We start from the raw sequence: 21,206 nt of genomic DNA, 5'->3' as shown, positions 1-21,206 counted from the left end.
AGGACAAAACGTCGTTCTCTCAACAGAATAATCACCATTTACCAAAGATGATAGGACAACACGTCGTTCTCTCGGCGGAATAATCACCATTTACTCAAGATGGGAGGACAACATGTCGTTCTCTCAACAGAATAATCACCATTTACCAAAGATGGTAGGACAACACGTCGTTCTCTCGGCGGAATAATCACCATTTACTCAAGATGGGAGGACAACACGTCGTTCTCTCAACAGAATAATCACCATTTACTCAAGATGGTAGGACAACACGTTTTCTCAGTATAATTATCACCATTTATTCAAGATGGTAGGACAACACGTCGTTTTCTCCGCAGAATAATCAACCATTACTAACAACAAAACAACTTGGGGAATATGTTTATTGCACATCCTGTTTAACAATCCTTGAAAATGTTAAAATAGGTAATATAATACAGTCAGTGACAAAAAAGTCTCAATCACTTATGAGCATGAACAACAGAAATGTCTATGACAGATAAATCGTTTTGGCATGAAGCAAAGGGATCATAGTAGACTTACAATATGACTGCCAAATGACTTCTACCTTACACATGAAACTAGTTGCTGAAGCCATGCTTCATTACAAAGACTTTTTTTAATATACAGTTACAAAAACAAATCAATAATCTGTTTTCATCAAACATGAATTTTGAATACTGTCTGTTTATAACAAGATGAGATGTTGAATTGCAGTTAAATTAGATATATGTAAATTTAATATAAAATACAAACTTCTAATTTTGTGCAGACAGCAAGACAAAGTGTCTTTTAAGTTAGAATGACATTACATTACTTCTGACTTTTTCTTTTAAATCATTATCTGTATAAATCTGCCATTTTTAAAAAAAAACTAAAAGTAAGCAAATTAACAGTGAAATGTTTAATATTATGAAAAAAAAAAACAACCACCACAAACAAACATGGCTTTACCATCATTCTGTTTTGGCAAAATCACAATACATGATAGAAGTGAAAAGAGGAAATCAAGCGACACTCTGATATACCAGTGCACTGAAAACATGCATTCAGACAGTTTCAGAAAAAATAAATATTAGAATATAACAGATAAGATTTTAACATCCTAATAAAAGATTTAATCAAAAACAATATCAAAGTTCATTTAACACAAGACTATCAACAATTTTATATACAAAGAGTTATTGAATAACAGGTTAAACGTAACAGATGTCTTTAAAGCTGCACTCTCACAGATTGAACATTTTGACAACTTTTTTATTTTTTGTCTTGGAACGAGCCAATTGATTTGAAAATGTATGGAAACCAGTGGTATAAGACTTCTGACAAAAATTCAGATCGCATTATCGCATGTATTTTAATTTCAAAAATTGATGTTTTATGCATTTTTCTTTAACCGTTAGTAACGGTTTGAGACATAATTTTTTTTTCGAACACAGATATGAAAATCTGTGATCTGATCTTTTGTCAGTAGTCATATACCATTAGTTTGCAGATATTTACGCAAAAATTGGTTCATTCCAAGACAAAAAATAAAAAAAAGTTGTCAACACGCTAAATCTGTGTAGCTTTAAATATAAATAAAAGTATACTTCCCAAGACATGGTTGATTGAAAATATACATTTAAGTATCGTACTGTGACCTACTTTGTAAATAACCTATTTTTTACAAGTGCATCACAAGTAATTTTGTAAAAAAATCGTAAGTCACAACACTATAAAACAACACAACATCCTGAAACTCTACCAGTTTGATAGCTGAAAAATTGAGCATTTCATTAGAAAAACTAACACATTTAGTTCTGCACTATCTAGAAGTGAAATAGATCTACAGACAAACACTCACATGTTAATAACTGACAATTATCAGTTTCTTTTCTCAAAAAAGACTTTCACAATCTGTCATGCACTTTTAAAAGAAAGTCGCAGGAAAAATATTTCATTAAGCTGTAAGATTTTCAACAAAAATAAACACTGTTATATATCCAAGGTTGTGCTTATTGCCTTCTACTTATTCGTTTTTTTTTTAATTTTCTAAATTTCTTACTTTCCAAATCACTGATATTACGGTAAATTGAACCCAAACAAACTTATCTCTATGATAAAACATTGAAAGTTTCTACAGGACAGCCAATCATTTTGATTCATTTCTTTGGCTTAATAAAAAGGCAAAGGTTGCGTATGACCTGTATGAATAACTGCTAGGGGAAGCAGGGTAGCATATGACCTGTATGAATTACTGCTAGGGGAAGCAGGGTAGCGTATGAACTGTATCAATTACTGCTAGGGGAAGCAGGGTAGCATATGACCTGTATGAATGACTGCTAGGGAAAGCAGGGTAGCGTATGACCTGTATGAATGACTGCTACGGAAAGCAGGGTAGCGTATGACCTGTATGAATAACTGCTAGGATAAGCAGGGTAGCGCATGACCTGTACGAATGACTGATAGGATAAGCAAGGTAGCGTATGACCTGTATGAATTACTGCTAGGGGAAGCAGGGTAACGTATGACCTGTATCAATTACTGCTAGGGGAAGCAGGGTAGCGTATGATCTGTATGAATTACTGCTAGGGGAAGCAGGGTAGCGTATGAACTGCATGAATTACTGCTAGGGGAAGCAGGGTAACATATGACCTGTATGAATGATGCTAGGATAAGCAGGGTAGCGTATGACCTGCATGAATGACTGATAGGGGAAGCAGGGTAGCATATGACCTGTATGAATAACTGCTAGGGAAAGCAGGGTAGCGTATGACCTGTATGAAATACTGCTAAAGCAAGCAGGGTAGCATATGACCTGTATGAATTACCGCTAGGGGAAGCAGGGTAGAGTATGACCTGTATGAATGACTGCTAGGGAAAGCAGGGTAGGGTATGACCTGTATGAATTACTGCTAGGGAAAGCAGGGTAGCATATGACCTGTATGAATTACTGCTAGGGGAAGCAGGGTAGCATATGACCTGTATCAATTACTGCTAGGGGAAGCAAGGTAGCGTATGACCTGTATGAATTACTGCTAGGGAAAGCAGGGTAGCATATGACCTGTATGAATTACTGCTAGGGGAAGCAGGGTAGCGTATGACCTGTATGAATTACTGCTAGGGAAAGCAGGGTAGCATATGACCTGTATGAATTACTGCTAGGGGAAGCAGGGTAGCATATGACCTGTATGAATTACTGCTAGGGAAAGCAAGGTAGCATATGACCTGTATGAATTACTGCTAGGGGAAGCAGGGTAGCATATGACCTGTATGAATGACTGCTAGGGAAAGCAGGGTAGCATATGACCTGTATGAATGACTGCTAGGGGAAGCAGGGTAGCGTATGACCTGTATGAATTACTGCTAGGGGAAGCAATGTTTTAGCCAATGTAGGGAACACAGTCATTATGGTTTAGCCAATGTAGGGAACACAGTCATTATGTTTTAGCCAATGAAGGGAACACAGTCAATATGTTTTAGCCAATGAAGGGAATACAGTCATTATGTTTTATCCAATGAAGGAAATACAGTCATTATGTTTTAGCCAATGTAGGGAATACAGTCATGATTGAAAATACTTAGGCTTTTCAGTATAAATAAATGAACATATGTTTTATTAACTTACACTTGAAAAATAAATAAATTATTGACCAACAATAAATATTACTCACAAAATTTACATCTTTATATTTCTAGAAAGAAACTGGGTAAAATAAATATACAAACAAACTTTTATATATAATAATGGCCTTGTGTATGTATACATTTATCTACAACTCGGTAAAAATGGTATAAAACTGTCTAAGTAGATGTAAAAATATTTCTAATCATGATAAAATAATATGCATTTGATAACATTCCACTAATGTAACATTAAAAGTAGCTTTTTGACTCAAATTGCCTTCATTTGTTTGTTTTAATATTATGTTGTAATGCATACAAGATATAAAATCCATCAAACTTTTCTGGCAAGTAATTGGTAATAAATCTGGTGCAAATTTTCTATTGGAGAGAGAATATGAAAAGAATTAGACAATCAATGTAACATCAGTGGAAATCAAATAGGTATCACAAACAATTAACCATGGGAGTGAGCTAGACATATTTGGTGAGCTACACATATACCATGAGCTACACATATATGGTGAGCTACACCTACATACCTAGAGTGCTATACATATATGGTAAGCTACACATATATGGTGAGCTACACATAGTCGGTGAGCTACACCTACATACCTAGAGTGCTATACATATATGGTAAGCTACACATACACTGTTAGCTACTTACATGTGTGCTACACATACACCATGAACACACATATATGGTGAACACACATATATGGTAAGCTACACATACACTGTTAGCTACTTACATGTGTGCTACACATACACCATGAACACACATATATGGTGAACATACATATATGGTAAGCTACACATACACTGTTAGCTACTTACATGTGTGCTACACATACACCATGAACACACATATATGGTGAACATACATATATGATAAGCTACACATACACTGTTAGCTACTTACATGTGTGCTACACATACACCATGAACACACATATATGGTGAACACACATATATGGTGAGCTACACATTCTGTGTTCATACGTATAATAGAAAATTGAAAATACCACAACCTAGAATATCACTCCCCCAATTTATTCTGTTATCAAATGAATTTAAGTTGATTCAGCAAAATAGTTTCAATGTACAACAATTGTTATTGTAGCTTTAATACAAGTTACTATTCAGATTTTAAGAGAAAAATACTCTCATTATACTGTATTTGTGTACAGAAAATCCATCATTAAAAATAACATTACTGATACATTCTACTCTCAAGCAATGAGATGACAAGAGATGATACATCAAACTTGTGAAATAATAATACACACAAATAGTGAACAAAAATCAATCCAAGGAGAACACATAAAAACTGATTTCTGCTTTTAGCAAATAAGTCGGCAAACATGGTGAAAAAATGGTTCCAAAAAATGAGCAATCTCATTTCTGACACACTTTGGTTATTATACATAAAATATAACATCATAATATACACCATATTGTTTCAATATTTCTACCTTTTGGCATGTTTAATTATTTTTGTTGGTAGATTTATAACATATTCAGTATAAGGCTGATGTAAAAAAATGAATCCAAGCTGTCTTGAAACGGCAAAATACTTTAAATTGATTTGTTATACTTAAGTACATTTTACTGCTTTAAAAGCATGTCCTTATAGAAGTCAGTCAAAACTTTCATCAGTCTTACAATAAAATAAAGATGGTTTATTGAAATACTAACGCAAAAATGATGGCCTTATACATGTACACATGTGACACAGTCATAAAACTATGTATTTATGTGTTCCAAGCAGTTCAAACTGTATCCTGTGCCCAACATGACTGCCTTTTCTGACAATTTGTAGAGCGATGTCAAGCAGAAGCCAATGCTGAATATCTCAGTTCGTGACATATGCCGATTATACCAATCATCATATCTTTCTTGTAAGGACAGTTTACATGTATAACATGAAATTTAACTGTACATGTACCTTTCAGTTCACAAAAATTCTTTCATTTTAATACCAAGTGAGGCAGAGGCACAGTTTAAATCTTAAGACTGGTTCTGTACAACTCAATGTAGGAAGTTTCCAGACTGGACAAAAATGTGCAACCAGTCTGTTGTTTGGAATGGTTCTAGGGGTTGTCTGCTGTCAAACGTGGTCTGAATTGTATGGGGGTGGGGCACTTCGACGCTGGGCCTAAAAAACACACCGCAAAAAACCAAACATTGGTAATTCTTCACAGAAAAGTAAGAGTGTAACTTTTTATTGGTTCAGTAATATCAATCTGTTGTATTTTAACACATATTACATGCACTAAGATATTGTTAAGCCATTGTTTTTTTAGAAAAGATGTTTGTTCACTTGAGCAATGAGAAGCAGTGAAGATTTTATACAGTTTCAAACAAGGTTTTGAAGTGGAAAATCTTTGAAACATATTGATAAACTGGCAACATTTACTTGATGAATAAAATGAGTATGTGATCTGAAGAACATTACAGTTAGATGTTAGATGTTATTTTAAGCATATAAACACTACATTGTTGGGCTGCAACATCTATGTGAATGTTTGTTACTATAGTCACCAGACCAGCTGGGGTATTACCACGGAAACACATTATATGCATTTTCAATGGTTAATCACACACAATTCTTTTTATACAAGTGTACATGCAACAATGTTTAAAAAATATAGTAACAATGAAAAGAGAAAACATGAAGAAACATCTTAAGACTCGTATTAAAACATGGTCATTACAGAGAAAGGTGTGAAAATTGTGCTCATGGACTATAGAAAATTGCATGGAAGATGGAACAATATATACAGGTTTACAATATACAAAAATATTTCTCTATTAATTAACTACGATGTAAGTTTTTGACAACCAGTAATTACTTAATTCAAAGATACATAATGAGTACAAAGATGAAATGGAGACTTGAAAACATTGCTGAGTCTTAAGTATTTTAATAGATATAATTTATTCATTTAGTTTTTCATGTGTACAAGTGATAAGGGGGCTTTTGTATCAAAAGTCCTTGGAGCAATTTCATCTAGTGCATTACTTCTGTTGAAAATATCTCTAAGGTACAAAAATGCTTCTTGTATTTTTGATGTGACGTCATCCTGGTTTATATTTGTGTATGTAACATGAGATGTATCACTTTAAAAGTATTATCAGAAAATTTATGATTTTTCTAAATGCAGCTGTCTCCCAAAGCAATGAGTAATAAATGAGTCATGATAGCCATTTCCATTAGCCCCCAAAACAATAAACAATTAAAAAGCTTGGGGATATAAAAAATGTAAACTTGAAAGACAATTAGTGTATGGTAGTAATACTTGATACACTGTTAGTTTGACTGCACTTCCATGTATGGTAGCGTTTATTTTGAGGATTGTCTACTCAGTACTGGATACATGCCGACGATTACATGTATATGTAATAACTGTCGCACATACAGTGAACGTATATATACTGCCGGAGTATTAGCGTTACTTGTGAATGCCAGCGTAAAGACAGGACACAACATGCGCACTGTACCAGCTGCGTGTGTATTCCCCTGGCAGAAAAAGCATACAATGTTCCAGAGTATGAGCGTACCAGAGGATGAGTGTTACTTGGGAGTGCCAGCCAGCCAGCCGTTAGTCAGGAGACAACATGCGCTAGATACTGGAGTAGCAAATCAAGCCAGAGTAACTGCTGTTTACACACACAGGTAGACGATAATGCGAGAGAGCTTGTCAAGCTCCGTGCTAACTGCTACAAGGTGGTGACATATACCATTTTAGAACTGTCCCGACGCTCGTCCATGTAACCCTGACGACGTCGTGTATCATCTTGAGCAGAATATTGGTTGTAGTCCTTCATCTCATGGGCACGGTATCCACCCATATGGTCATAGTAGGGCGAGGTGAGCCCGGCCTTGCGCTCCTGTCCACCCATATGGTCATAGTAGGGCGAGGTGAGCCCAGCCTTGCGCTCCTGGAGTATTCTTCGCGCGGCCTGCTCCATCTCCTCTGGAGTCATGTCTCCGGCCTCTGCGATCTCATGCTTCAACGCATCCACATCAACATAACGCCCAAGGCCCTCGTTCTGTATCACCTGGTATACACACTAAATACCAATAATGAAACAGTAAATATTGGCATTTACCTCTTTACTTCTACAGAAAGATTTTCTATAGCAAAATTTAAGATATTTATTTTCTTTGAAAATACTAGAAGATCTTTTTTTAGATAAGCCTATTGTTGATAAATACCTGCTCTACAAGGCTTTCAGCACTGAGGTTATCCCGTTGTTCTGGGAGGCGATTAGTTGGTATGCGGAGGGGCCCCCTCTCATCACGACCCCCAGGCAGCAGCATTGCGTCACTGTAGCGGGCCACACGGGCCGGGTCCGGAGACATCCGCTCACTACCTTCAACAATGGAGCGCGACCGTTTGAACCTCAGTCGAGGATTAGCAGCTAGAAGTGTTAGGAGAAAAACAGGGTGTTAGTTAAAACATGCTGTTAGTAGGAATTCATGCTTTGCAGTATAGTCCCATAAACAAGTAGGAGCTTTTTTTAACAAAAAGTAGAAGAAAGTAGGTGTTTCATGACAAAAAGTAGCAGAAAGAAGGCGTTTCATGACCCTAAACATATTTAAGGTGATTTTCCGAAAATCTAAAAATAGTAAGAACCATCAAGTTTTTATTTACATCGTATCAATCATTGCTTTGACTGAAAATGCCAGGGATATAGAAATTCTGAACCAAATCTACCAGCTTGAATACCCAAATCTACCTCTCTGACATTGCCAGTGGGTTACATGGCCGCATTAGATTAGAGAATTTTTTGTCAGGATTCAATATTTTAAACAAAATGTAATTCTTAAGTGAATGCTGTAGGAAAATGGCCTTACTAGGTTTACTGTATTGAAATCCTGGTAACCTTTATCAATAAGGTTCATCCAATGGTAGTGTTCATACTGCCCACCAAATATGAGGTTCCTAGGCCCAAGTGGTAATGAGTTATTCACCTTGACCTCTGACCCACTGACCTTTGGTTTGGAAGTTTGAAATCACTGGGGGCCCCAGTTTTCATCAGTTATTGACCAGAATTGGATTTTTAGCTCAATAGCACAAAGACCTTGACTTTTGACTTACTGACCTCAAAATCAATAGGGTTATCTACTGGTCATGAGCAAAACTGTTTACCAAGTTCCGGGTTACCTGGGCACAAGCATTCTATAGTTATTGATCAGCAGCAGATTTTCTGCTCAATGACACCATGACCTTGACCTTTGACCCACTGACAACAAAGTCAATAGGGTTTATCTGCTGGTCATGACCAACTTGCCTACCAAGTTTGAGGTCCCTTGGCCAAAGAGTTCACAAGATATTGATCCGAAACCCTGAGGAAAGATGGACGGACAGACTTTCCATTCTCATTCTCATCCTAGAACCCCCGCTTGCAGCATTGGAGACCCACTGCATCAAACTAATCCTTCCAAAATACAAGAAAGAGCTTGTTATTAAAATTATTATTTAGATTATTTCAATCAATGTATTTACGGTAGTTAAAACTTTTCTATTATTTATCACACTATTTTTACAAAAATGTAGAGATGGTAGGGCTTTTTCAAGAACAAGTAAGGAAAAGTAGGAGCCTAACAAAAAAGTAGGGAAAAGTAGGAAAAAGAAGGGAAAGAAGGGCCCGCTTGAAAGCCTGTAACCATCATAGTAATCTAATACATGACTTAAACAAAGTGCCTTTTTTAGTACTCTACCACATTTACTGTGATGGGAAAGTCAATGTCAGATTGAAGTAACCTCACTCTCTGAAACAAATAACGAACGTCTGAGAACTTTTACAAGAAATGAGTGTATAGTAATCTTCAAATCAGCTACATTTATGAGGTGTTTGTAAACTTACCATTCCATGGTGCTTACCAATACCTTTTCACAACAAACCTTTGAGTGGGACATGCAGGACTGACAGATGCCAGAGTCAAAAGCCTTACCCCTCGGATATTGCACTTATTTGTACTTACTCGGTTGTGAGTATGATGCCCGGGCTCTATTTGGGGTCGTCAAGGGTGAAGGTCGCGGGCTCGGGTAATTCTCATCCCGATGTCGTCCCTCTGGAGTCAGCCCTGCTACCGCCATCGCCTGAAATATCCAGCATGTGAAATGCAAATACTGCCTTTCAGCATGATTTTGAAAATATTGACTTACTCTATTCTTTTATCTTGAAAATGGCAGCATTCGCTCGAAATAAACATCAAAATAAAAATGCAATTGCGTACTGTTATGCTTAAGTTTAAACATGGGTACACAGTGTATAGTTTTTAAAATAATTCATAACTGTTTATAAAGGATGAAACAGACCCAGACTAAAAAACCTTCATAATAAATGAGAATACTTTCATCGTTTCCCGAAAAGAGAGGGTTAATATATAGAGGTGCAAATTAATGTTCTTGACTTGAACGATTAATGAGTAGCAAATGAGATACAGCATTTTGATGTTTAAAGCATTTATATATATATTTGGTTAGCAGAAATAAATTATAACTGAAATGTTAGTAATGTGACTTACATGTAGAAGTGAAGGAAGTCCACCTCTGCAGTAGTAGAACATGTCCGAAGTGCAGAGAATAATTGAAATTTTGCCTACTTTAATTACCTGGGACTGCGTTAACTTAAGTGGCTCGCCAACTTTTCGCATAAGAGGGTTCTCGTCGCTGCCCTGTTTTCCGATACATCCGAGGCGGTAGGCGACGCCCTTGCGAGAGAGTTTACGGGGTGGGGGAGTGGGTGGGGCATGCTCACGCTCGTAATCGCTGTCTTCCTGCGGTAAACTGAAAGCAAAGGGACACAGAGATAAGCTATAAATCGTTACAGAAAGGGATGTAACACACCTAAAATCCCAATCCTGAAAATTTGGTTTTCAAATAATAGATATGGTCCCAATCATTGCTACAGGCTTATAGAACACTGCATAAAGTGTTTAAAAATGTTTATATCCACTTCAAGGTTACAATTTACTATTTCTAATGCAAATGTCCAGCAAAAGAAAACCTTGACAACTTTTCAGCTACCCGATATTGAAAGCTCTGAATCCTGATTTCAGGATTATTCCTGAACTTTATCATCCCTGTTTTTAATAACTGGGAAATCACATTAATGGATTACAAATGGAAGAAATGTCTTAGAAAATTCTGTAATATTATCATGGAATCAAGTTTTTCCAAGAAAATATCCCAGATAATTATTAACATGAATATTCAGACCAGGTGATCAAACTTGGCTGAAATGAGTAAAACCATATCCAGCACTATTGCCAAGACAAGGAAATCAACACATACTCTCTGTACACATATATAGGTCGTTTCTGTAGTTCTTGAACATTGTTGGCGTGGTTGGGTGGGTAGCCGACAGAGTTCATGTGTGCCCAACGGTCCTCTGACACTTCCGATATTGATCCAGTCTGACTCCCCTCCTCTACATCATGGAATGACCCCTCACTGCAATGGAACGATCCATCAATGAAATAGAAAGATCCCTTACTAAAATAGAATGAGACCTCACTGAAATGGAACGGTCCATCATTGAAATAGAACGAGCCCTCACTAAAATGGAAAGATCCCTCACTGAAAAAGAAGGATCCCTCACTGAAATGGAATGAGCCCTCACTGAAATGGAATGGTCCTTCACTAAAATAGAAAGATCCCTCAATAAAATAGAATGAGCCCTCACTGAAATGGAATGAGCCCTCACTAAAATAGAAAGATCCCTCACTAAAATAGAATGAGCCCTCACTGAAATGGAAAGATCCCTCACTGAAATGGAAAGATCCCTCACTTAAATGGAATGAGCCCTCACTAAAATAGAAAGATCCCTCACTAAAATGGAATGAGCCCTCACTAAAATGGAAAGATCCCTCACTAAAATAGAATGAGCCCTCACTGAAATGGAATGAGCCCTCACTAAAATAGAATGAGCCCTCCCTGAAATGGAAAGATCCCTCACTGAAACGGAAAGATCCCTCACTGAAACGGAAAGATCCCTCACTTAAATGGAATGAGCCCTCACTAAAATAGAAAGATCCCTCACTAAAATGGAATGAGCCCTCACTAAAATAGAAAGATCCCTCACTAAAATAGAATGAGCCCTCACTGAAATGGAATGAGCACTCACTGAAATGGAATGAGCCCTCACTGAAATGGAATGAGCCCTCACTAAAATAGAAAGATCCCTCACTAAAATAGAATGAGCCCTCACTGAAATGGAAAGATCCCTCACTGAAACAGGAAGATCCCTCACTTAAATGGAATGAGCCCTCACTAAAATAGAAAGATCCCTCACTAAAATGGAATGAGCCCTCACTGAAATGGAAAGATCCCTCACTGAAATGGAATGAGCCCTCACTGAAATGGAAAGATCCCTCACTAAAATAGAATGAGCCCTCACTGAAATGGAATGAGCCCTCACTAAAATAGAATGAGCCCTCAGTGAAATGGAAAGATCCCTTACTAAAATAGAAAGATCCCTCACTAAAATAGAAAGATCCCTCACTAAAATAGAATGAGCCCTCACTGAAATGGAAAGATCCCTCACTAAAATAGAATGAGCCCTCACTGAAATGGAAAGATCCCTCACTAAAATAGAATGAGCCCTCACTGAAATGGAAAGATCCCTCACTAAAATAGAATGAGCCCTCACTTAAATAGAAAGATCCCTCACTGAAATAGAATGAGCCCTCACTGAAATGGAATGAGCCCTCACTGAAATGGAAAGAGCCCTCACTAAAATAGAATGAGCCCTCACTGAAATGGAATGAGCCCTCACTGAAATGGAAAGAGCCCTCACTAAAATAGAATGAGCCCTCACTGAAATGGAAAGATCCCTCACTGAAATGGAATGAGCCCTCACTGAAATAGAATGAGCCCTCACTGAAATGGAAAGATCCCTCACTAAAATAGAATGAGCCCTCACTGAAATGGAAAGATCCCTCACTAAAATAGAATGAGCACTCACTGAAATGGAATGAGCCCTCACTGAAATGGAATGAGCCCTCACTAAAATGGAATGAGCCCTCACTAAAATGGATAGATCCCTCACTAAAATGGTATGAGCCCTCACTGAAATGAAATGATCCATCATTGAAATAGAAAGATCTCTCATTAAAATGGAACTATCCATCATTGAAATAGAAAGATCTTTCATTTAAATGGAACGATCCAATATTGAAATAGAAAGATCCCTCACTAAAATAGAATGAGCCCTCACTGTAATGGAAAGATACCTAGTTGAACTGAAATAATCCCTCTAGTGTACATGTAGCTTAATGTAGACTCAGTAGGCACTTTTTTTCCAAAATGTGTTTTCTTTGTTTGTTTTACCCTCCTTTATTCTGTGTGAAGGGCCCAGGTAGCAGAACAAACCTACACATATTTTTGGTTCAAGCTATGCCTTCAACAATATGGAATTATTCCATACTCCAAGAAATGATTCACATATTGTACATTGTCACGGTATCTTACGAAACCTTATCAAACTTGAGGTGCATTTCTTTACACATTATTTAATAACGGCATAATAGGGCTAATTGTTCAGATCATTGGTAAAGTTAACGATATAATTAACGACATCATTGTTATCTTTTAAAGGTGAAATACTTGTCTCAAATCTTGTTAGGAACACTGCGAATCACAAGTGTGTCCATTAATCTTCCATGGCAGTAAAGATTTAAAAGTTGACAAAGATGACATTGACCAAGGTCAAGTTAACAACGTTAAGAACAAGTGGCTCATTGTTAACATTCTAAGGTGAAATATTTTAGGAAATGCTGATATAATACTTGAATTAGACAAGTACAGTTGTTACCAGCTGTTTTTAACCTTTATAAAAAAACACTGCCAATATTAAGGTGCCCATGAAAAACCAGCACAGGAAACATTTGAAAGTTAAAATCGATGACATAAACAAGGTAGGAAACTTTAACAATATCCATTACAATCAGTTTCATGACCACTTTATCCAGCACCATTCCTGGTTATACAAACACATGTAAATGAAGGTGAAAATATGGTTCAATGCTGACATTACCTTGATGCTTTGCTAGAATGTCGAGATCTCTGCATCTCACTCGACGATATAGGAGGTGTGACCCTTGACCTTGATATATCATCACCAATTGGCACTGACGGGGTCACCTGATTGGCTAAAGGTGACTGTGATCTATTTATAGTTGGTGATGTTGATCTATTTATAGCATTGTTCAGTTCTACATTGAGGCGGTTCCCAGCTATATGGTTGCTAGGTTCTGCTGGAGAAATTTTCCCATTTATGGAATTTCTAGGAGATGGTTTATGTTGACTGTGGAATGAGTTTGTAGGCGAGACTTTCGGTGGGGCTTGATCGTGGTTGATGAACAATGACTGGGTTCTCGTGGTGAATGGTAAACCGGTTTTTACAGTTCCAGTCAGGGCGCTCATCACACTGCCGAACAAGCTGTGGTTTCTCTGCAAACAGAAATGACCTCAAATTAATGAAGCACACCTTTGAATATTTCTTTCTAAACCATGCAGCAAGCAGTACCCTTTAGCAACAAGACAAGACCACGGTTTAATGTGGTATACAAGAAGGCATGTACACAAGAACATGGTTGCACACATTATCAGGGCAAACATAATACATCAGTTTTCCTTTTTTCTCATTAAATTTTGTAAGACATTGACAACAACATGCTATAAAAGAAAAAAATATTTACACATTAAAAACCCATTTTTTATGTTTTTAAAAAAAATATAATGAAATATATACAAAACGTTATTTACATTTACCCTGTGCATGGGTTCTTCAACATCTTTGTCGGGGAATTCCTCTTCCCCGAGGTTTCCTGATATGGCCCGCCGGATCTCTGGACCCAAATCATGCACTGCACGCAAACCAGCCTGTAACATTACAAGGGGAATAATTACATGCAGGTGGAAGAATTCAATGGAAACAAGTTTAATGCAATAGTCAATTCAATGGAAACAAGTTATATGCAATAGTCAATTCAATGCAAACAAGTTAAATGCAATAGTCAATTTAATGTAAACAAGTTAAATGCAATAGTCAATTCAATGGAAACAAGTTATATGCAATAGTCAATTCAATGTAAACAAGTTTAATGCCATAGTCAATTCAATGCAAACAAGTTAAATGCAATAGTCAATTTAATGTAAACAAGTTAAATGCAATAGTCAATTCAATGTAAACAAGTTTAATGCAATAGTCAATTCAATGTAAACAAGTTTAATGCAATAGTCAATTCAATGTAAACAAGTTTAATGCAATAGTCAATTCAATGTAAACAAGTTTAATGCAATAGTCAATTCAATGTAAACAAGTTTAATGCAATAGTCAATTCAATGTAAACAAGTTTAATGCAATAGTCAATTCAATGTAAACAAGTTTAATCCAATAGTCAATTCAATGTAAACAAGTTTAATGCAATAGTCAATTCAATGTAAACAAGTTCAATGCAATAGGCAATTCAATGGATACAAGTTCAATGCAATGGTCAATCATTTGAAGCAGTAAATTTACTTATGTGATTCAAATTAAGCAAAATGGTCTCTCCTTACTCAATTACATACATAATCAAAATAAAAAAAAAATCGAAATTTCTCAGTTAATACAAGGTACATGTAGATTATCACCTGGAGGGCATTAGTGTGATCTCCCTTCTGTATTTTCACCATCTGCTCTTTGCGCTTCTTAAACTTTCTAAAGTAATCCTGGATCAGGAACGTTGCATAGAATTTTCCCACTGTCACCTCATCATCACCTGGGAATAACAACAAAATATGACTTTATTATAATATACAGCTTTAACAAAGTATGCTGGTATGCATAACTTTTGCAGGATTCCTAGATCCAAGAGGTCAAGACATCATGTCCCTGATAGAGCTTGAAGCTCATTGCGTTATAGGTGAGGGGCTGGCACCTATACCATTAGACCATTCTCACCCTGCTAGGGCTTGAACCAATGACTACATTGGTGAGGGACTGACACCTTTATCGCTGGACCATTCTCACACTAATAGGGCTAGAACCCATGGCCATATAGGTAAGGGGCCCACACTTATACCACTAGACCATTCTCAAACTTAAAGACATAATACTTGTTATAATTTTGTTTAGGACTCGAAAATGTGCTCCTTAAATATGAAACTTGCACTACAACTAAACATTAAAATAAATGTTGATACTTTGTGCATCTGTATGTTTTATATAATCTAGCATTACAACAAACACCAATAATGGGGTTACAACATTTTATCTAAATTAAATGTTTTAAACTATTAAAAAGCAACTGTACAACCTTTTTCAACGTATCATCTAGACAATGCATGGCTAGAATAATTTGTTTCAACATAAATAAAGTAAAATTTAATTGAAAATACTTCACTCACCAGCAGGGGGGACAACCTGGTCCAGCAGTTTTGGGCTGGTTCTCTTCCAGATCTTGAGAATTACGTCCCTTAGTTCCTGATTCGCCTGGTCGATATTTCCCTCTACTTTAATTTTCAAAGAGGTGCGCACAAGGGCAAACAACGTTGCGTTAAACATCACAGTTCCATCGCTGTTCAGAGGCATGTTCATACTTACTAATCTCTGAAATGATATATAAAATTATTTTAAATACAAAATTTATTTTCTAAGAAATAAACATTACATGTCTTCCTGTTTCTAAGGAAAATAAAATGCGGTATGCAGGAATTTACTCAAACACACGGCATTACAATAATTTTTGAGGATCAACAGAATAATGTCGACCATGAACTAACACACATTTTCAGGTATTAGTTTATATTCTTAATAAATGTACATGTTCATGTTTTAGTTTGGTATAACCAATTATATAATTACCGATACTGATAACACACAACAAATACAATTGCAAATAATCAGAATATCATAAGGGGAAATTAATAAACACAGTGGAAATATCACTACTTGCAAATCAAATTGCAACAAGTAAAATAGCTACTATGACATACTGGCTTATATCTTGATGTATTTAGCTCACATAAACTACAGGCCTTAGAACAGATCTTTATTTCAGACAAGCTATGTCTTATCCCAGAAACAAATATATGGGTCTACCTCATTCCAGCTAACACAGGGCTATTTTGACTAGGTCTGACACCTTGTAGAGTGAATGATTTTCCTATTTCAATATGGTATGACAGCTGGCTTGGTCTGACACCTTGTAGAGTGAATTATATCCTTATTTCAATACGGTATGACCACTAGCTAAAGCAGGGCTATTCTGGCTTGGTCCGACACCTTGTAGCATACACGCTATATCCCCCAGAGGAGGGAAAAAATCTCCCGGAATTCCGGAACTCCCTTGTCCCCCGCCGGGGGATCCATATCCCCTGGAATTGATTTTTTTTTTAAACTAGCTCAAGGTTTTGAGTGGAAAGCATCCATAATACCATCAGTGTGAAATTCCATGAATGACCATGATGACTTAGTCCAAAAATTATTGTAATTAGAGTGTTTATGTATTTATTCTTTTATCATAAATTTCGCTGCGTAAAAATCCCCTGGTGTAATATCAAAATCCCCTGGAATTCAAACCAAAATCCCCTGGGAAGCCTCTCAGAAATATGGCTTGTATGTTGAGTGGATTATATTCTTATTTCAATACGGTATGACCGCTGGCTTGGTCTGACACCTTGCAGAGTGGATTACATTCTTATTTCAATACGGCATAACCACTTACCTTGCAGGCAATCCTATGAGGACAAAATTTACCGAAGCCTAATGGTGGTGATATTTTACGAAGCAATGTCACTACGTCTAGATGTTTAATCCGGCCTCTGCAAACAGAGAAATACATACATAATTATATTTGCTGCATATATACATCTTTCCAAAAAATAAATATGATCACTCTGTTTAGGTTAAAACTCGTAAATATAGACATTTTCTGTGACGGTAGCCAAGTTTACACAGGCATTTGTCAGGTTATTTCTATTTTAGATCTGTTAGGTACATGGAAGTCCACATGTAATAGACTCTTGTACTTCTTTTAAAACTCAGCCACCTTATAGGATCATACTCTTGGACAGCATATAAGAAAGTAAAGGTGAAAACTGTTTTCTTTTCTCTGAAATGAAAATCCAGCGCTAAATGTAATGGCTTACTTGGCCTCCGGGTCATATTCCGACCAGTATCTAACAAATTCGTCAAGATGATGCGGACCCAGGATTGACCAATCACGAGTCAGGTAGTCAAAGTTATCCATGATAACAGCCACAAACAAGTTGATTATCTGTGAAGCAAAATCAAGAAATCAAAGCACAAATAAATACAGTAGGCTTATAACAATTATGAATTATTTGGAATCTAATTTTTAGTTTGACGTTTTGCTTGTATTAGGTACTTGAACAAAATGCAAAGAAATTGGAAATGTTATCATGTTTATATACAAGCAGAGACCTTAAAAATAACACTGTATATAAACAGAGACTTAAAACTGTGTTTTAAACTTGAACAAACACATACCAAAAATGAGCAAAGCACATAGAAGGATATGAAGTAGACAAAGGCAAAGTTACTGCCACATGTCGTGTCTTTGGCACTGTTTTCTGCGAGCGGGTCACATTTCACTGTCTCATTATCATTACGGCACGCCAACATAATCTCTTGCCATGCTTCACCAGTTGCCGATCTGTAAGAATTACAAGAAAAGATAATAATTCATTGTAATAAAAATGTAAATAATGAGTAAGTTGAGAATTGAATTCAGAATAAAATGTTTTCTATCTTAAATCAAATTATGAGTTGTATTCAGAGAAGTTGGTTTCATTATACATTAACTGATAGCAAATAATCAAACCAGGGAATGAAGATTTAGAATCATTCCTACTTATGATAGCTCATAGCTGTCTTGACAATCAAGGGAAAAATAAATGCAATAAATTAAATATGTATGTACCTTTAAACCTAAAAAGTACGTAAAGAACACAAGCAAACCTTGTGGGAAAGTATATAGGTTTAAACCTAAGTTAATACCTAAAGAGCACCATTAGAGCTTGTGAGACAGTCTATAGGAGTTATACACAAGTACCTGAAGAGGAAAAAATACCTCATGGAAATGTTTAAAGGTTTAAACCTAAGCTTTAACCTAAAGAGCACCAGTAAACCTTGTGGGAAAGTTAGTTGTTTTTTACCTAAAGAGCACCAGTAGACTTTGTTGCGATAGAATACACCTTTAAACATAAATTAATAATGAAGAGCACCAGTAGAGCTTGTGGGGTAAGTTTATAGGTTAAAACCTGAGCTGTCACCTAAAGAGCACCAATAGAGCTTGTAGGGAAGTTTATAGTTTAAAACCTAAGCTGTTACCTAAAGAGCACAAGTAGAGCTTGTGGGGGAAGTTTATATGTTTAAACCTAAGCTGTTACCTAAAGAGCACCAGTAGAGCTTTTGGGGAAGTTTATATGTTTAAACCTAAGCTGTTACCTAAAGAGCACCAGTAGAGCTTGTGGGGGAAGTTTATATGTTTAAACCTAAGCTGTTACCTAAAGAGCACCAGTAGAGCTTGTGGGGAAGTTTATATGTTTAAACCTAAGCTGTTACCTAAAGAGCACCAGTAGAGCTTTTGGGGAAGTTTATAGGTTAAAACCTAAGCTGTTACCTAAAGAGCACTAGTAGAGCTTGTGGGGAAGTTTATATGTTTAAACCTAAGCTGTTACCTAAAGAGCACCAGTAGAGCTTGTGGGGAAGTTTATATGTTTAAACCTAAGCTGTTACCTAAAGAGCACCAGTAGAGCTTGTGGGGAAATTCATTGGTTAAAACCTAAGCTGTTACCTAAAGAGCACTAGCAGGGCTTGTGGGAAAGACTGGAAGTTGTTGTTGCGGTGAATGGCGGTATCGTCGTTGATGGCTATCCGGCCAAACACCTGCATGCCAATGACTGCATAGATGAAGAAAAGCATCACTATCAACAGGGCAACGTATGGCAGCGCCTAGAAGGAAACATGGGAAATAAGTCAGATTAGCATGTAATGGTTTTGTCAAACTCAAACAGAACTGGGAACAGACTAAAACTACACAAAACAAAGATAGAACATTGATAAAAGAAATTAACATCCTCAAATATTTAGTGTGACAATATACATTTGACCAAAGACTAATTTAAACATTTATGACTTCAAACAAGAAATCAAAGCATTATATTTATCCCTCTCTGTTGGCATGATGTCACATGAAAATGTGGCCTTATAGTCTTGTCGTATGGTCTTATGGTTTACCCTGAGAAAACCCACTTGTCCAGCTCAGTGACCATGAATCAAACTCATATACGACCAGGCGGTCAAACCAGGGCCCCTTGGTGAGAAGGGATGGCCATAACCACTGGCTAACCGAATAATTAGTGAAAGACTCAAAAGTGAAGAGACAAACCAATTTCACATACCTGGAAAGACTTTATGAAAGTCCACAGCAGAGTTCTGATGCCCTCCCCTTTACTGAGCAACTTGACAAGACGCATCACGCGGAACAGTCGGAAAAAGTTGATGCTGATGATGCGTGATCCAGTCTGTAAAAATGTTACAGTCCAATTTAGATTTGGGTTATTTTATTGATAGAAAAAAAGGTGAAATAGGGTTAAAATCTATAAGAAAAATGTTATTTTTAAAACATGCCCTGTAAGAGGAAAGTTAGTGAGTTCTAACCTATGAATGTTACTCTATTACAAGCTATGTTTTACAAGGCAGTGCTGAGAAATGGGAAACGTGAGAAAAAAGAAAGAGTGTCAGGCTGAAAATAACTGACAAGTTGATGTATTTATTAATGCCTTAGTTTCAGACAATATCCCTGACAGGTATCTACACTATTTAACTTAAGAATAAAGTCAAGATATTATGTGGTATTTTATTAAACATTTAAGCTGCAGGGCAAAAATGCAGTTTGTGAAAAAAATATTTTTTTCAAATGTAACATTAATTTGAACAGAAATTATGTTTGACCAACGTGTAAGTCTCTTGACAAAAAAAAATCATTTATCAAATAACGCAGCGGCTGTATACATGGGCGGATCACAACATGATTTGTACCGTACTACTTTTATAAGGCTACCAGACTTTGGTACAAAAACAACTTCCACAAAAGCTTACATTACAAAAGCAGGATGTCGAGATTGTGGAGTTTAGATGTATTATTGATATTGATATTATAACATAGTATTCTAAATTATCTCATATCATATTCAATAAGGCACCAGGGGACGTTTTCATTTAAGTCATAAGCCGGCATTCTAGATCAATTCATTGAACATATACATTAAGGCACCAGGGGGCCTGTTTCAATTAAGTCATAAGCCAGCATCTACGTTGAAATTAAAATGGAGATTTTAAATAACTAGAAATGTGTTCATCATAGGACAAGGGTGCCCCTATTTGCCAAGTTTGTCACAAAACAATGGCCATTCATTTGTCTAATCTTTATCCCCCCCCCATTTTTTTGTAATGGTTTACAATACCATCACTCTTCAAGCAATTATTCTTATATTTAATTCAGAGATATTTTCCAAAAAGTCTAAGTTAGTCTTACCATATTTTTTTAGTTTTTTAACTGTGCAAGATAC

At 36.4% G+C, this 21,206-nt stretch overlaps 1 protein-coding gene across 8 annotated transcripts in view; it reads right to left on the bottom strand.

Moving 5' to 3' along the window:
• Positions 1-364: 364 nt before the first annotated feature.
• Positions 365-21,206, bottom strand: part of LOC128217248 (muscle calcium channel subunit alpha-1-like) — a 167,879-nt gene continuing 147,037 nt past the window's right edge. For 4 of the 8 annotated variants that reach the window (XM_052924262.1, XM_052924254.1, XM_052924258.1 and 1 more), the window contains 15 exons: positions 20,037-20,159; positions 19,430-19,587; positions 18,121-18,286; positions 17,760-17,887; positions 17,336-17,432; positions 16,017-16,218; positions 15,261-15,388; positions 14,391-14,507; positions 13,660-14,075; positions 10,917-11,075; positions 10,235-10,409; positions 9,602-9,719; positions 7,829-8,034; positions 7,351-7,683; positions 365-5,764 (listed from right to left, as the gene is read on the bottom strand). In XM_052924262.1, the coding sequence (XP_052780222.1) occupies positions 5,717-5,764; positions 7,351-7,683; positions 7,829-8,034; positions 9,602-9,719; positions 10,235-10,409; positions 10,917-11,075; positions 13,660-14,075; positions 14,391-14,507; positions 15,261-15,388; positions 16,017-16,218; positions 17,336-17,432; positions 17,760-17,887; positions 18,121-18,286; positions 19,430-19,587; positions 20,037-20,159 (2,574 nt within the window). In that variant the 3' untranslated portion in view covers positions 365-5,716. The remainder of the gene's footprint in view (positions 5,765-7,350; positions 7,684-7,828; positions 8,035-9,601; positions 9,720-10,234; positions 10,410-10,916; positions 11,076-13,659; positions 14,076-14,390; positions 14,508-15,260; positions 15,389-16,016; positions 16,219-17,335; positions 17,433-17,759; positions 17,888-18,120; positions 18,287-19,429; positions 19,588-20,036; positions 20,160-21,206) is intronic. The other 4 variants (XM_052924255.1, XM_052924259.1, XM_052924256.1 and 1 more) reach the window with 3 other exon arrangements.

This window comes from Mya arenaria, chromosome 14 (assembly GCF_026914265.1).
Source record: "Mya arenaria isolate MELC-2E11 chromosome 14, ASM2691426v1".
NCBI classification, from domain to species: domain Eukaryota; kingdom Metazoa; phylum Mollusca; class Bivalvia; order Myida; family Myidae; genus Mya; species Mya arenaria.
The sequence above is the reverse complement of the archived record's forward strand: the minus strand, read 5'-3'. Positions and strand labels throughout refer to the sequence as shown.